General features: G+C 41.4%; 1 protein-coding gene across 1 annotated transcript in view; it reads right to left on the minus strand.

Annotated features, from left to right (window-relative positions):
- SMC5 (structural maintenance of chromosomes 5) overlaps positions 1-16,739 on the minus strand; it is a 515,710-nt gene that overhangs the window by 361,301 nt on the left and 137,670 nt on the right. The window contains exons 11-12 of the mRNA XM_053702514.1: positions 8,842-8,955; positions 8,575-8,669 (exon numbers count right to left, since the gene is read on the minus strand). Coding sequence (XP_053558489.1) covers positions 8,575-8,669; positions 8,842-8,955 — 209 coding nt within the window. The remainder of the gene's footprint in view (positions 1-8,574; positions 8,670-8,841; positions 8,956-16,739) is intronic.

Below are 16,739 nucleotides of genomic sequence, written 5' to 3' on the forward strand. Positions count from 1 at the left end.
TTTAAGAGACAAGAAAGGATTAGATACACAGATTGTATACAGAATAATCAAAACAATGGAAATCAGCATTAAAACATGTCTCCCCCTTGGCTCCTAGAACTTGTCAAACCCTTCCACAGACAATGTTTATAAAGAAGAAAGCTCTGATAGAAAGGGAGTCACTCATGTCCTGTCTGTAAAGCTTAAAATCAGCCACATCGCACATAAACACATAACAACTTAACCCCTTAAAGGGACAGTCAAGTAAAAAAAAACTTTCATGATTTAAATAGGGCATGTAATTTTAAACAAACTTTCCAATTTACTTTTATTACCAATTTTGCTTTGTTCTCTTGGTATTCTTCGTTGAAAGCTAATCCTAGGAGGTTCATATGCTAATTTCTTAGACCTTAAAGGTCGCCTCTAATCTGAAAGCATTTTGACAGTTTTTCCCCACTAGAAGGCGTTAGTTCATGTGTTTCATATAGGTAACATTGAGCTCAGGCACGTGAAGCTCCTAGGAGTGAGCACTGATTGGCTAAAGATGCATGTCTGTCAAAAGAACGGAAATAAGGGGGCAGTTTGCAGAGGCTTAGATACAAGGTAATCACAGAGGTAAAAAGTATATAATTATAACTATGTTTGTTATGCAAAACTGGGGAATGTGTAATAAAGGGATTATCTATCTTTTTAAATAACAAAAATTCTGGTGTTGACTGCCAAACAAGGCCAGAGTACCCTGTATGGTGGAGACAGGAGTGAGGCAGTGCAGAAATAGATTAATGGAGGACACTCCAGGTGTCACTGTGATCCCATGGCTATCAGTGGGCTGTCCCTATTCACGTGATACACGCTGTGATCAGCGTGTATCTCATGGTGCTGCTAAAAGCCTGCATGTTAGGCTAGCAAGCAGCAGTCAAAAAATGACAGTTGCTGTGTATACAATCACTGTGAAAGCCAGGCACGATTGTATACTTAAAGGGACAGCCTACACCAGAATTTTTATTGTTTAAAAAGATGGATAATCCCTTTATTACCCATTCCCCAGTTTTGCATAACCAACACTGTTATAATATACTTTTTACCTCTGTGATTACCTTGCATCTAAGCCTCTGCATACAGCCCCCTTATCTCAGTGCTTTCGACAGACATGCAGTTTAGCCAACCAGTGCAGACTCCTAAATAACTCCACGGGGTGAGCACAATGGTATCTATATGACATACATGAACTAGTACTGTCTAACTGTGAAAAACTTTCAAAATGCTCTGAGCTAGGAGGCAGTTTTCAACGGTTTAGAAATCAGTTTGAGCCTAGCTAGGTTTAGCTTTTCAAAAAACAGAATTTATGTTTACCTGATAAATTTCTTTCTCCAACGGTGTGTCCGGTCCACGGCGTCATCCTTACTTGTGGGATATTCTCTTCCCCAACAGGAAATGGCAAAGAGCCCAGCAAAGCTGGTCACATGATCCCTCCTAGGCTCCGCCTACCCCAGTCATTCGACCGACGTTAAGGAGGAATATTTGCATAGGAGAAACCATATGGTACCGTGGTGACTGTAGTTAAAGAAAATAAATTATCAGACCTGATTAAAAAACCAGGGCGGGCCGTGGACCGGACACACCGTTGGAGAAAGAAATTTATCAGGTAAACATAAATTCTGTTTTCTCCAACATAGGTGTGTCCGGTCCACGGCGTCATCCTTACTTGTGGGAACCAATACCAAAGCTTTAGGACACGGATGAAGGGAGGGAGCAAATCAGGTCACCTAAATGGAAGGCACCACGGCTTGCAAAACCTTTCTCCCAAAAATAGCCTCAGAAGAAGCAAAAGTTAAACACTAAAAAACTCTAAGCCATCTCCGTGGAGATGTTGCCTGTACAACGGCAAAGAGAATGACTGGGGTAGGCGGAGCCTAGGAGGGATCATGTGACCAGCTTTGCTGGGCTCTTTGCCATTTCCTGTTGGGGAAGAGAATATCCCACAAGTAAGGATGACGCCGTGGACCGGACACACCTATGTTGGAGAAATACCACCAATGGAACAAAGCGAATTTGATGATAAAAGTCAATTGGAAAGTTGTTTACAATTGCATGCCCTATCTGAATCATGAAAGTTTAATTTTGACTAGACTGTCCCTTTAAAATGAAGCCTAGAAACTAGCATGCTGCAATGCATGCTGGTGTCAGGCTTAGTGGCCAATCACTGAATGCCTCAGGAGCAAGGTAGCCAAGTGATGCACACAAAAAAAGAGGCCCAGTCATGTGATCAGTGACAGCCAGTCACAGTGATCACATGTCAAAAATGACAAACCACTGTTAACAGCTTGTCTTCTGTCCCTGTGAGCACACACAGTGAAGTGAAAACTTTATTTAAATAAAGTCCTTTTATATATTTTATTAATACATATTATTTTAATAAAGTTAATTTTTTTATCATTTTATTACATTTTTTATGTGTTTTATATACCCAGGTTTTATTTTCTGCCCTTGGCGATAAAAGGGTTAAACATAATGGCCTCCATTACATATGCAGCGTCGCCCGCAAAATCCTCCGCCGCCAAATTTTACGCGATTTTGATATAACATATACGGCATAGCATACAAGATACGCGCGTATATTTTACCCTTCGGACGTAATTTTTTTTTTTAGCCATAGACTAACAGAACAGCCGCGCAATTTGGTATCCAATATACAGCGTAAGGACTTACACGCGCAGAATTCAGAAAATCTACTCCATTCTCATCTCGCCACATATTGCAGGCGCAGCAACCCATGAACCGACTAAAAAAGCAACGTAACTCCCTGGAAGCCTTAAACACATACATTTAAGCAGCATTTCAAGGTTAAAGGGACAGTATACTATGATATTGTTTTTTTAAGGTTTATTTGTGTATTTCAAATAGTTTGAAGCCACAACATAATCAAGTGGATTGAGCTTGTAGGTACTTTATCACATTGTGGGCATATACTTGCTTATTTACTTTAAATTGTATTACCTTCATCTCTTTAGAACCCACTGGAGTGTAATTTATTCTAATGCTAACACAGCTTGGCATTGATGCCAAAATATATAAAGGGACAGTCAAGTCCAAAGAAAACCTTATTCTTTTAAATAGGGCATGTTATTTCAAACTACTTTCAGATTTAATTCTAACACTTGCTTTGTTCTCTTGGTATTCTTAGTTGAAAGCAAAACCTAGAATGGCTCATATGATAATTTCTAAGACCTTCTTGAAGGCTGACTCTTTGCAATTGTGTCAAACCAATCACAGACACCACAACCTCTCACCTGCAGACTTAAAACACCTGATAATGCCCACCCTATTAGTAACATCACTACTATATATATCAATGTGTCAATTTATATTGGATGTGAGATACATTGATTTACATCTTAGAAGTGAATATTACTATATGTACCCTTCAGAAACAACTATTGTGGATGTGAGTTATAGTACAAGAATATGTCAAACATGATAATATTACCATTTTTTTTGCCATTTCCACACAGGTCTTATTATATGTTTTAACAATATTAGTGTACTAAAACACACCTCACATGGATGTGGATGACGATTATATGGTAAATAACAGAGGACAAGATTTATGGTGAACTATAAGAATATTTATTTCTTTTTGGCTTCTTAGATGAGCGAGCTGAGATGACTGTAGTGGATTGCCTTGTTCTCCTGGTTTGAGAAGATTCTGATGTTTCTTCTGGTGTGCTGGCCACAGATGATAGGCTGGAGGCAGTGTCCTGCTGGTGTGTAAAGTGCTCAACCAACACACCCAAGAGTTGATTTTGTTCTCGCCATCTATTGTCCATCTGCATCTGCATATCAGACAGAATTCGCATCATCTGTGACTGGTTTTGAACACTTCCACTTAATGATGCTGCCATGTCCCTCTGCAGCTCTATGCTACGTTTGTGTAAACTCTCTTGGCTCCTGAAGAACCTCTCTTGGCTCCTGAAGAACCTCTCTTGGCTCCTGAAGAACCTCTCTTGGCCTCTGTCTGCTCTTGGAGCTTGTTATGAGCCTCCTCTGGAGTGCAATGTATTCCTCACCCAGGGGAGAATACAATGCATCCACAGGCTCTTGAGCAGCAGGGCTTCTAGTTGCTTGAGGTGCAGGTTCAGCTGCATCTGCTATTTCTGGTGGGGCAGGTTCAGCTGCATCTGCTGGGGCAGGTTCAGCTGCATCTGCGGTTTCTGGTGGGGCAGGTTCAGCTGCATCTGCGGTTTCTGGTGGGGCAGGTTCAGCTGCATCTGCTGGTGCTTGAGTACTTTCAGCTATATTTTCATCTGCAGATGGTGTAGCTTGCCCAAGTGATGAGGATGGCGGAGCTCGCCCAAGTGATGAGGATGGTGGAGCTCGCCCAAGTGATGAGGATGGTGGAACTCTCAGGGTTGATTGATAGTCCCACTGATGACCAGTGTGTGACCAATCAGCCTGTCCAGTTGGCACTTCTTGTGACATAGTCTGTGGGTAAAAGCCATGACTGCCCTGAGATTGTGTTGGGGGGGGGGGGGGGGGGGGGTAAACACATGGACCTTTTGTGGCTGTCTTGGCTCCCCCTCAAAGCCAAAAGAAGAATATTCCTCTGGCCAGGAATCTTGCCAGGGGGCATATGGCAATGGTGGTGGCATCACTCCCGGGTCCTCAACTGAAGCAATCCAACCCTGCTCATGCCTGGGAGCATACTGTTCATGTGGTTGCCTGAAGACTGGTGGTGGTGGTGGCGGCATGCCTGTGACTGGTGGTGGCAGCATGCCTGTTTGTATCCTTGTGACAGGAGGTTCTGTGGAGGAGTCAAATGATGAGAGGGATTAGTACAGTCAGATATATGTCCATGTGGGCATACAATGTACATTGATACATGCTAGGGCCTATACTGATTCTCATGTCAAACTCTATAACATGCATGTGCACATTGTGATTTGTGCTACGAGGGATTTTAATATGCGCAGTATACAGGTATGTGTTTCATACAATAGTTATGTGTACATGTCAATGATGGAAAAAATGTGTTCTTTAAGTGACACTATGGTCACACAATTTACTTTAGCCTGATGTAGGCACAGAACCTGCTTTCTTGAGCTAAAAGTATTGTGATGGCTATAGTGTCCATTTACTGATAACTCTACATGTGGCTTGTGGCCTGTGTTACTCTGAGACATGTTAGTATTTAACTATTCCACCTCATATCATGAATTGCATTGTGTTAAGTAGCATTAATGTCAAATATAATTGTAGATGTTTTTGTTAGTAGGCCAAATGCCATGCTCCTCATTGTGTACATGAATGTGTGATATTAAAGGATGTTATATCTCAAATACATATAATACTGGTGTGTGGGATGTTACTCACCAGCATGATGTGCTGTGGTTGCAGCCCCTGAGTCACGAGCCCCTGGAAGTCCACGGAATGCTGTGATACTCAGGGACCTGTGTATCATCTCCTGCCAGGTGTTATACTCTATGTCCAGGGATGGACCACCGCCTGTTCCCCTCTGGTGCATAGCTTCCTGCCCCATCTTTTCTTTCACCCGCCTCTTGCAGTCATTCCACCGCTTTTTAAGGCCCTCAACAGTCCTCCTCTGCGGGGCCACACTGTTGACGGCATCATCTACCGCCAACCATGCCATTTTTCGCCATTTGGCACTGCCTTTGCCCTTTTCCTGCCCAAAGAGGGCACTGTAATTGTCCATGATGGCCTGGACTAGGGCAACATTTTCATCAAATGAGAAGTTGGGACATCTCAGCCTCTCATCCTCCATGGACACATGGCTTGCTCCCTGTGATGTCCCTGGTGTGGGTTCCTCCCTATCCTCTCCCTCCTCCCCCTTCTGTCCCCATGTGCACCCTCTGTCCCTCTCCTAAATGTGCCTGGTCTCTGGGGCATCTTCCCTCCCATCATCCCTTCTAGCTCTCCCTCTCCACTTACTCCCTGACGGGGACCCCACTGCTCCTCCTGTCCTCTACAATACTCCTCTCCCTGCCACTCCTGTCCCCTCCTCCCCTCCGCCCTACCTCTCCCTGCCATCCTCACACTAAATCACACTACACACACTCACACTCACTCCCAGTTCAATCACACACAATCACAACCAAACACTCAGCCTATCACACTGTAAAATTCAAATAAAATGTGTGAGGTGTTAGAAAAAAAAAGTGTGGTGTATTTGTATATGTATGTATGCAAAATGTGTGCAATATGTAAAAATGTGTAAGTGTACAAGCTTAATCAAACAACAATGCGACCTAACCAACTCCTCTGTTTGCGCCCCTCTCTCTACTCTCAATAATCCTCCACTCCAGTGTAGTGTGCTGTAGCTCAACGAACCATCCAAACACACTGAAGAAAATGGCGGCTGTGCATGGGTTTATATATGAATTTTGAATAACGTAATTACGTGTCGCATTTTTATATGAAATTCCAATTCATTTTTACGAGTGTTAGCCTAATTTGCATAAAACTACTCTTTATTGAGACTTTCCGTGGACAAAATAATGGCGTAAGTTACTTGTGACGACTAAAATGTGTATTTGCGCACATTTCGGAAGATCGCCAGTTTGTCCTACTTACACCAGTTTAGCATCTAACGGCGCAGTATATGTAATACCCCAATGTGCGAGGTGAAATTACAGGCAGCACAGGTTCCCACGCTTGCGCCAAAACCTGCACCGTATATTTGATCGCACCCAATGTGTCAAAATACCTCTAGATCACTGATTTTCAAACCTGTCCTCAGGCGCACTAACAGGCCACATTTTGAGGATATCTGAGCTAGAGCACAGGTGAAATAATCAGCTGATTAGTAACCATGGTTATTTTACCTGCTCTCATCCAAGGTAATCCTGAAAATGTGGCCTGTTGGGGAGAACTGAAGATAGGTTTGAAAACTAGCGCTCTAGATAAAAACCCTAGGGTGTATAAAATCTACAAATATATACTTTTTTGTAGCAGTTTTGAATTGGGTGACTGCTATTTAGCTTAGAGTCCAAGCATAGCAAATGTAAGCGTTAAACCATCTTTGTAGTATTTTGGTCTATATTTAAGATAAAATTACTTGAAAACAGACACACTGGATATTCCTAAAAGCAGGTCAACATAATTAATCTATTTGGTGGTATTATTTTTTAGCTACACTAGTTTTTCAGAAATGTTTAGAAGGAAAACTGTAAAAAAATAAATTCCCTTTTGTCCCCCTTCTTTATACTAAATTGCTATTTGTTTTTATGTTATATACCCATATAGGCTTTCACTAGGCCTGTTTATCTGTGAAAAAATGGTGTATAATATGTATGGGTGCACTTAACAAGAAAGTGGGTAATAAAAGGTGAAACCAATAGTGAGCAAAATGCCAAAATTGCTTGTGTGTCATTTAAGCATGGAAGGGAGGGGGAGGTTGGTTCTTTAGGGATATACAAAAGCACTGGTATACTGGTGACTGCTTTCCTCACTTTAAAACACTTAGAAACCATTTAAAAAAAAAACAACATAATTTATGCTTACCTGATAAATTTATTTCTCTTGTGGTGTATCCAGTCCACGGATCATCCATTACTTGTGGGATATTCTCATTCCCAACAGGAAGTTGCAAGAGGATACCCACAGCAGAGCTGTTATATAGCTCCTTCCCTAACTGCCATATCCAGTCATTCGACCGAAAACAAGCCGAGAAAGGAGAAACCATAAGGTGCAGTGGTGACTGTAGTTTAAATTTAAAAATTACCTGCCTTAAAATGACAGGGCGGGCCGTGGACTGGATACACCACAAGAGAAATAAATTTATCAGGTAAGCATAAATTGTGTTTTCTCTTGTAAGGTGTATCCAGTCCACGGATCATCCATTACTTGTGGGATACCAATACCAAAGCTAAAGTACACGGATGAAGGGAGGGACAAGGCAGGTACTTAAACGGAAGGTACTACTGCCTGTAAAACCTTTCTCCCAAAAATAGCCTCAGAAGAAGCAAAAGTATCAAATTTGTAGAATTTTGAAAAGATATGAAGCGAAGACCAAGTCGCCGCCTTGCAAATCTGTTCAACAGAAGCCTCATTTTTAAAGGCCCAAGTGGAAGCCACAGCTCTAGTAGAATGAGCTGTAATTCTTTCAGGAGGCTGCTGTCCAGCAGTCTCATAGGCTAAGCGGATTATGCTATTTTTCACCACTCTCTCTTACTACCTCCATGCTTGTTGAGAGTTGCAAGAGAATGACTGGATATGGCAGTTAGGGGAGGAGCTATATAACAGCTCTGCTGTGGGTGTCCTCTTGCAACTTCCTGTTGGGAATGAGAATATCCCACAAGTAATGGATGATCCGTGGACTGGATACACCTTACAAGAGAAAAAAAGGTTTAAATTGCAATACTGAACCCATTTAGACTAAACACTGTAAGGGAGTGTGAGCTATATAGAATAATATAGGAACTGGTGAAGCAGGAGTGATCTCAGAGATAGGGCTAATAGTGGATTTTACCCAATTATTGCCATTGATTAGCTTGCAGGTATTCTAACAATTACCCTAGCAATAAAGCATGTTACCTAAATGACTGGCAGACCATGCCCATGTCAGGGATAGAAACTTACTGTAACTCTGTGATCGATCTGCTAGGCCTTCGTTCGGCAAATGACTCAGATGGTGAGCAAACCGCATTGACTCTCAACCTTTGATTGTCACGGATCTAAACGAAAAAAAAAAATAAAAAAATAAAAATTATTTTGAAGATAACTACAGTGATAAAAGGACCAGTACAATACTTTTGTGCTCACTTGTTAATATTCTAACAGAGTAATTGTGAACTTTATGTGACAAACTGTAGAATAAACCGAAAAGTGTTGTCCAGATAAACTTACTTCTTTCAGAAATACTTCCATATCGTCTTGGCTTTCAAACACAAATGCTCTCATATCATTCATAGAAATATGATTTTCAATGTACTTTGCATGTTGCTGATCTTTCATGTTGATCTGTTAATAATGATTTATTTTGATTAAAAGGAGAATTTAGGTAAAGCTGAAAACTAACGTTTAAACAAATGTTCATGATTCAGAGTATGCAGTTTTATTTAACTTTAATCTTACTTCTATTATAATTTGCTTCATCACCTTGGTATCCTTTGTTGAAAAGCATTACTGCTCCTTCCACAAAGGATGCCAACAGAATGAAGCAAATGTGCCACTATAAGTAAAACGGAAAGTTGCTTAAAATTTTATTCTCTCTCTCAGACATCCTCAAACTTGGCCCTCAAATGTAGTTCCAAAACCTCTGGAGGGCCAAGTTTGGGGATGTCTGCTCTATCTGAAAGACAAAAACATAATTTATGTGAGAATTTACCTGATAAATTCATTTCTTTCATATTGGCAAGAGTCCATGATCTAGTGACGTATGGGATATACATTCCTACCAGGAGGGGCAAAGTTTCCCAAACCTCAAAATGCCTACAAATACACACCCCACCACACCCACAATTCAGTTTAACAAATAGCTAAGTAGTGGGGTGATAAGAAAGGAGCGAAAGCATCAACAAGGAATTGGAATAATTGTGCTTTATACAAAAAAATAATAACCAACATAATAAGGGTGGGTCTCATGGACTCTTGCCAATATGAAAGAAATGAATTTATCAGGTAAATTCTCACATAAATTATGTTTTCTTTCATGTAATTTTCCATGAGCGAGTGACGTATGGGATAGCAAATACCCAAGATGTGGCACTCCACGCAAGAGTCACTAGAGAGGGAGGGATAAAAATAAAGACAGCCAATTCCGCTGAAAAATTAATCCACAACCCAAATCAAAAGTTTTAATCTTATAATGAAAAAAAATAAAATTATAAGCAGAAGAATCAAACTGAAACAGCTGCCTGAAGTACTTTTCTACCAAAAACTGCTTCTGAAGAAGAAAAAACATAAAAATTGTAGAATTTAGAAAAAGTATGCAAAGAAGACCAAGTTGCTGCTTTGCAAATCTGATCAACAGAAGCTTCATTCCTAAAAGCCCAGGAAGTAGAAACTGACCTAGTAGAATGAGCCGTAATCCTCTGAAGCGGGGATTTACTCGACTCCAAATAAGCGTGATGAATCAAAAGCTTTAACCAAGATGCCAAAGAAATGGCAGAAGCCTTCTGACCTTTCTTAGAACCAGAAAATATAACAAATAGACTAGAAGTCTTTCTGAAATCTTTAGTAGCTTCAACATAATATTTCAAAGCTCTTACCACATCCAAAGAATGTAAAGATCTCTCCAGAGAATTCTTAGGATTAGGACACAATGAAGGGACAACAATTTCACACAAGAAAGAGCAAATAATTCAGAAACTCTTCTAGCAGAAGAGATGGCCAAAAGGAACAATACTTTCCAAGAAAGTAATTTAATGTCCAGAGAATGCATAGGCTCAAACGGAGGTTCCTGTAAAGCTTTCAAAACCAAATTAAGACTCCAGGGAGGAGAGATTGATTTAATAACAGGCTTAATACGAACCAAAGCCTGTACAAAACAATGAATATCAGGAAGATGAGCAATTTTTCTGTGAAACAGAACAGAAAGAGCAGAGATTTGTCCTTTCAAGGAACTTGCAGACAAACCCTTATCTAAACCATCCTGAAGAAACTGTAAAATTCTAGGAATTCTAAAGGAATGCCAAGAGAATTTATGAGAAGAACACCATGAAATGTAAGTCTTCCAAACTCGATAATAAATAAAGGACCGCCTTATCCGCACGGAAAAACACTGCAGAGCTAAAAACTTCTGCTCAGCAATACAAACTGTCACCAGGAACACAACCTGTAGGAGAAAATAGAAGCTTTACCTGGGTTCAACCCCACAACCTTCTGCTTCAGGAGAGGTGGAGCTAACCACAACACCAAATCTCCCCTTCAAAAGTTCTGAGACACTACAAGCAGAAGAAAACGCTAAGAAAAACAAAACCATCCAATATAACAGAATGCATAGGCTCAAACAGAGCCTGCTGCAAGCCCCAAAGGACAAGATTAAAACTCCAAAGTGGAGCAACCAGGAATTTAGCACAGTCCTGATTCAACCAAGGCCTGAACAAAAGACTGAACATCTGATAAGTCGGCCAAACGAAGCAATAGAACCAAAAGGGCAGTAATCTGACCCATGAGAAGACTGATTAACAAACCCATCTCCAGACCCTCCTGGAGAAAAGGCAAAGTATGGGGAACTCTCACCTTATGCCAAGGAAACCACAAAAATTGAATCTCAATAAATATGTGCAGCAAACCTTAAAGAAAATCTAGCGGGATACAGAAACGAGCTCGGATCACGGGAACAAAAAACCCCTATCAGAAAAACCTTGTCTAGACAAGGCGATCAATCTCACTGCAGTCAGCCTCAGAGAATCTATGCTTGGAAGGACGGATCCTGAAGCAGAAGGTCCCCCCTCAGCAGGAATCCCCATGGAGGAAAGGACGATATCCTCATCAGATCCACCAACAAAGTCCTGCGAGGCCAGGTTGCAGCAATAAGATTGAGACCCGCTCCCGACAGATGCAGGCTTAGACCCTGGGAGGAAGGTCCCCATGGAACCGTCAAGGAGGCTACAAGAACTCATGATTCTCTCTCTGGACCACCCCTATGTGAGGCATATTTCTGAGAAAAAAATTCTTGACGAGGAGTCCACTCCACTCCCAGAAACATATGTCGAAAGAGGCTATTGTGGAACTCAGCCCCCTGAAGGAAGCATGTAACCTTCTTCCAGATGGAAGAAATCTAGATCCTACCTGATGGAAAATATAAACCACAGAGAGAAGACAACCTCTTGAAATCGGATTAAAAAAAACAGACAGAAATCAGTTGGGGTCACGATCCTGGAGGATGAAATTCTCAACTCCAAAAATGTAAGGGAGTACGGATTCCTTCTGAAGCCAAGAACCCCGATCTCCTAATGGACCGCAAACTGTCCTCCAGCCTGAGAGTTAGGCATCCGTATACATATATCTTAAGGATGACTCAAAAAAGGCACATAACTTAAGACAGAGATCCAGACAGAGCCACCCAGAGAGATTCTCTCGAGTGGCCATCTAATAAGATGAAAAAGGACCCAAATGATCACAGATCCATTGAATGAGCAGACATAGCTGTAGGAAGAATCCCTAAGCCCTGACCCATATAGGAAAGTCCTTCCTATCGTCAGGACAGAAGATAGACTAGGATCAATCAGTCCTATGGAGGACAGGACTTGAAAAACTCAAAAATCCATGTGACATCCTTAACGGATTCTACTCCCTAATAATAGCATAGAATACTGTGTGTATATGTGTAAATAAACAGTATTGACACAATACCAATCTGAGTAGAAACCAGGCAGACTTGTACAACTCCCCAACCAGGGAGAACATATAATATTGTTCACATGCACATCAAGTGTTTTAGAAGACAATACACCATACATATTTTCAATATGAGGGAGATAGAAAATAGTACACAAATAAATAAGAATAAAAATAGGACAATAATCCTGTATGAATTTGAAGATTCACTAGGATAACTTAGAGGGAATGGCAACAGCTGCATATGATACCCAAAGCTCCAGATGCAAGACTAGATCAGGGTAATTACCAGGCCAAGCTGATAATCTCTTCACTATGAAAGAGATTCACCACAAGATGTTGCCCAATACCAAGGAATAACTGATAATCAGAAATTAAAAAAAAAATAGGGAAAATTATAATATGCTCTGTGTTAGAGAAAATAAATGTAACCCCAAAAAATATGTATTTGACATACGAAAATACATTATACAACAGAACTTATACGTAAATATTAATTCATAAGAATCACTTAAGCAAAAAAATATTTTAACAGAGGACAACGATGTTGAACAGTCCAAAGTAGGAAATCTCCTCACCATGAGAGGAATTATATGACTAAGTTACAGCAGGAAACAACAGAAGAACACTCCCCATAATATACAGTGGATATAAAAAGTCTACACACCCCTGTTAAAATGTCATGTTTCTGTGATGTAAAAAAAAAAAGGAAATTTATGCTTACCTGATAAATGTGTTTCTTTTTAGACACAATGAGTCCACGGATTTCCTCTTTACCTGTGGGATATTCACCTCCTGGTCAGCAGGAGGCGGCAAAGAGCACCACAGCAGAGCTGCTATATATAGCTCCTCCATTCCCTCCCACTCCAGTCATTCGACCAAAGTTTAGGAAGAGAAAGGAAAATCCAAGGTGCAGAGGTGTCTGAAGTATACAAAAATGAATAACCTGTCTCAAAGAACAGGGCGGGCCGTGGACTCGTGTCTAAAAAAGAAACTAATTTATCAGGTAAGAATGAATTTCCTTTTCTTTTTAAAGACACGATGAGTCCACGGATTTCATCCTTACTTGTGGGATACAATACCAAAGCTAGAGTACACGGATGATAAGGGAGGGACAAGACAGGGACCTTAAACGGAAGGCACCACTGCTTGAAAAACCTTTCTCCCAAAAACAGCCTCAGCCGAGGCAAAAGTATCAAATTTGTAAATGAGAAGAGAGGACCAAGTTGCAACTTTGCATATCTGTTCCACAGAAGCTTCATTTTGGAATGCTCATGAGGAAGCAACAGCCCTAGTGGAATGAGCCGTAACTCTTTCAGGAGGCTGCTGTCCAGCAGTCTCATATGCAAAGCGGATACTACTCCTCAACTAAAAAGAAAGAGAGGTAAGCGTAGCTTTCTGACCCCTATGTTGTCCAGAAAAAACTACAAACAGAGAAGAAGACTGACGAAAGTCTTTAGTCGCTTGTAAGAAAAACTTCAAAGCACGGAAGTCTCTCCTTCTGAGAAGAAGGATTAGGACACAAGGAAGGAACAACAATCTCCTGATTAATATTCCTGTTTGAAACAACCCTAGGAAGGAACCCTAGGTTAGAACGTAAAACAACCTTATCCGAAAGAAAATAAGGGAAAGAGAATTGGATTGTAATGCCGAAAGTTCAGACACTCTTCGAGCTGAAGAAATGGCAACAAGAAATAAAACTTTCCAAGATAACTTTATATCTAAGGAATGCGTAGGCTCAAACGGAACCCTGTGAAGAACTTTAAGAACTAAATTCAGACCCCATGGAGGGGTAATTGGTTTAAACACAGGCCTGATTCTAACCAAAGCCTGACAAAAGGATTGAACATCTGGAACATCCGCCAGACGTTTGTGCAACAAAAAAGATAAGGCAAAGATCTGAACCTTTAGGGAACCTGCCAATAAACCCTAATCCAATCATTCTTGGAGAAAAGAAAATTCTGGGAATCCTAACTCCACTCCATGAGTAGTTCTTGGATTCACATCAATAAAAATATATACGCCATATCTTATGGTAAACCTTTCTAGTTACAGGCTTACGCGCCTGAATCAAGGTCTCTATGACCAAATCAGAAAACCCCTGCTTGAATAAAATTAAGCGTTCAATCTCAAAGCAGTCAGCTTCAGAGAAACTAGATCTGGGTAAAGAAAGGACTCTTGAATGAGAAGGCCTTTCCTCAACGGAAGTTTCCAAGGTGGCAGTGATGACATTTCCACCAGATCTGCATACCAAATCCTGCAAAGCCACACAGGAGCAATGAGGATCACTGATGCCCTCTCCTGTTTGCATTCTTCCTCGAGTCAATGCTCGAATCAAACGGAGGAAATAGGTATGCAAGATTGAAAGACCAAGGAACGGCCAGAGCATCTGTCAGTTCTGCCTGGGGATCCCTGGACCTCGACCCATATCTCGGGAGCTTGGCAATCTGATGAGATGCCATGAGATCCAACTCCGGCCAACTCCATTTGAGAATCAGGTTGAAGAACATTTCCGGATGAAAAATCTGTCTGCTCAAAAAGTCCGCCTCCCAGTTATCTACCCCTGGGATATGGATCGCTGACAGATGGCAAAAATGGGCATCCGCCCACCGAATAATCTTGGCTACCTCTGTCATCGCTAAGAAACTCCTTGTTCCTCCTTGATGAATGATGAAAGCCACCGACGTCATTTTGATCGACTGGAACCTGATAAACTGGACCAAGGCTAATTGAGGCCAGGCCAGAAGAACATGGTAGATCGTTCTCAGCTCCAGAATGTTTATAAGAATATAAGACTCTGGTGGAGTCCAAACCCCCTGAGCCCGCAGGGAGCCCCAGACTGTTCCCCACCCTAGAAGGCTGACGTCTGTTGACACAAATACCCAAGATAGTCTGCGAAAGCAGGTTCCCTGGGAGAGATAATCCAGAGACAACCACCATTGAAGAGAATCCCTCGTCTCCTGCTCTAGTAGTATTCGAGGAGACGAATCCGTATAATCTCCGATCCATCGCCTGAGCATGCTTAACTGCCCCAGTCTGAGATGGGACCGAGCAAACGGGATGATGTTCATTGCCGCCACCATCAGCCCGGTTACCTCAATGCACTGAGCCACTGAAAGCCAAGGAATGGACTGACCGACTAAACAAGTATCAATCTACGATTTCCTGACATTCCGTCAGAAAAATCTAATTGATATGGAATCTATAATGGTTCCCAAAAAAACTTAACCTTGTACATGGGACTAAGGAACTCTTTTCCAAATTCACCTTCCACCCGTAAGACCACGGGAAGGATAACACCAAGTCCATGTGAAATCTTGCTAGCTGTAAGGATGGCGCCTGGACTAAAACTGTCGTCCAGATAGGACACCACTGCAATGCCCCGTAACCGAAGCACCACCAACAGCGCTCCCAGAGCCTCCGTGAGAACTCAGAGGCAAAACCAAAAAGAAGAGCCATGAACTGGAATGAACAACTTGTGAATGGCACATGAATGTATGCGTCCTTAAAATCCATAGTTATCATAAATTGACCCTCTTGGATCAAGGGAAAAATGGAACGAATAGTTGCCATCATGAAGGACGGTACACTAAGAAAATCTTGTTTAGACTCTTGAGATCTAAAAGTGGTCTGAAGGTTCCCAAGAGAACCACAAACTGATTTCGTATTAAAAAAAAAACCCAGACCCAGTACCTGCATTGGAACTGGACCAATCATACCCAGGTCTGAGATGTCTCTTACGCAGCGTAAGAACGCCTCTCCTTTTGTGATCTGCAGATAATCTTGAAAACAGGAACCTGTCCACTTTGAATCCTTGGAACACTATTTTCCATTGCCTAGGGATTCTGAACATCTCGAACCCAAGCCTGAAAGGCTGTCTTTGATTCGACAGTAGGCTAATTGGATCCTTATATTATATCCATCAAGCCAGGTTCCAACAAGGTCTTCCCTTGTAATTAGACTTGGAGCATACATCCGTATAACAAGGTTCTAACCATAAGGCTCTGTGATCTGAAACCTATGAAATAAAGGAATCAGCCAAATTGAAAGCCTTTATCCTATCCTCGATTTTATCTAGGAGAGTTTCTGACCTAATAGCATCAGACAACTCATCAAACCAATATGCCGTCGCACTAGTGACGGTAGAAAAGTACACAGCTGGAAGCCATTGTAAGCCCTGGTGTACATCCCTTTTCTTCCAACTATTCTCTAAGGATATAGAAGCTCTCTTAGCTAAGCTGGAACTACTCATTCACCCCATGTAATGTTTGCCCAGCCTCTGTAGCCGAGTCGGCTATGGGAAACCTCTCTTTAAATATAGGGAATGCGATTTCTTCCATTCCTTATAACTTACTGGGCCCACTAAGATAGATTACACCGGTATAGTTAGAGTCTTCCAGGGTAGCTAAAACCTCCTAAAATACCAAATTAAGGTGTTAAAGCTAAGGAACTGGAAGAAA

This window comes from Bombina bombina, chromosome 2, assembly GCF_027579735.1.
Source record: "Bombina bombina isolate aBomBom1 chromosome 2, aBomBom1.pri, whole genome shotgun sequence".
Lineage (NCBI taxonomy): Eukaryota > Metazoa > Chordata > Amphibia > Anura > Bombinatoridae > Bombina > Bombina bombina.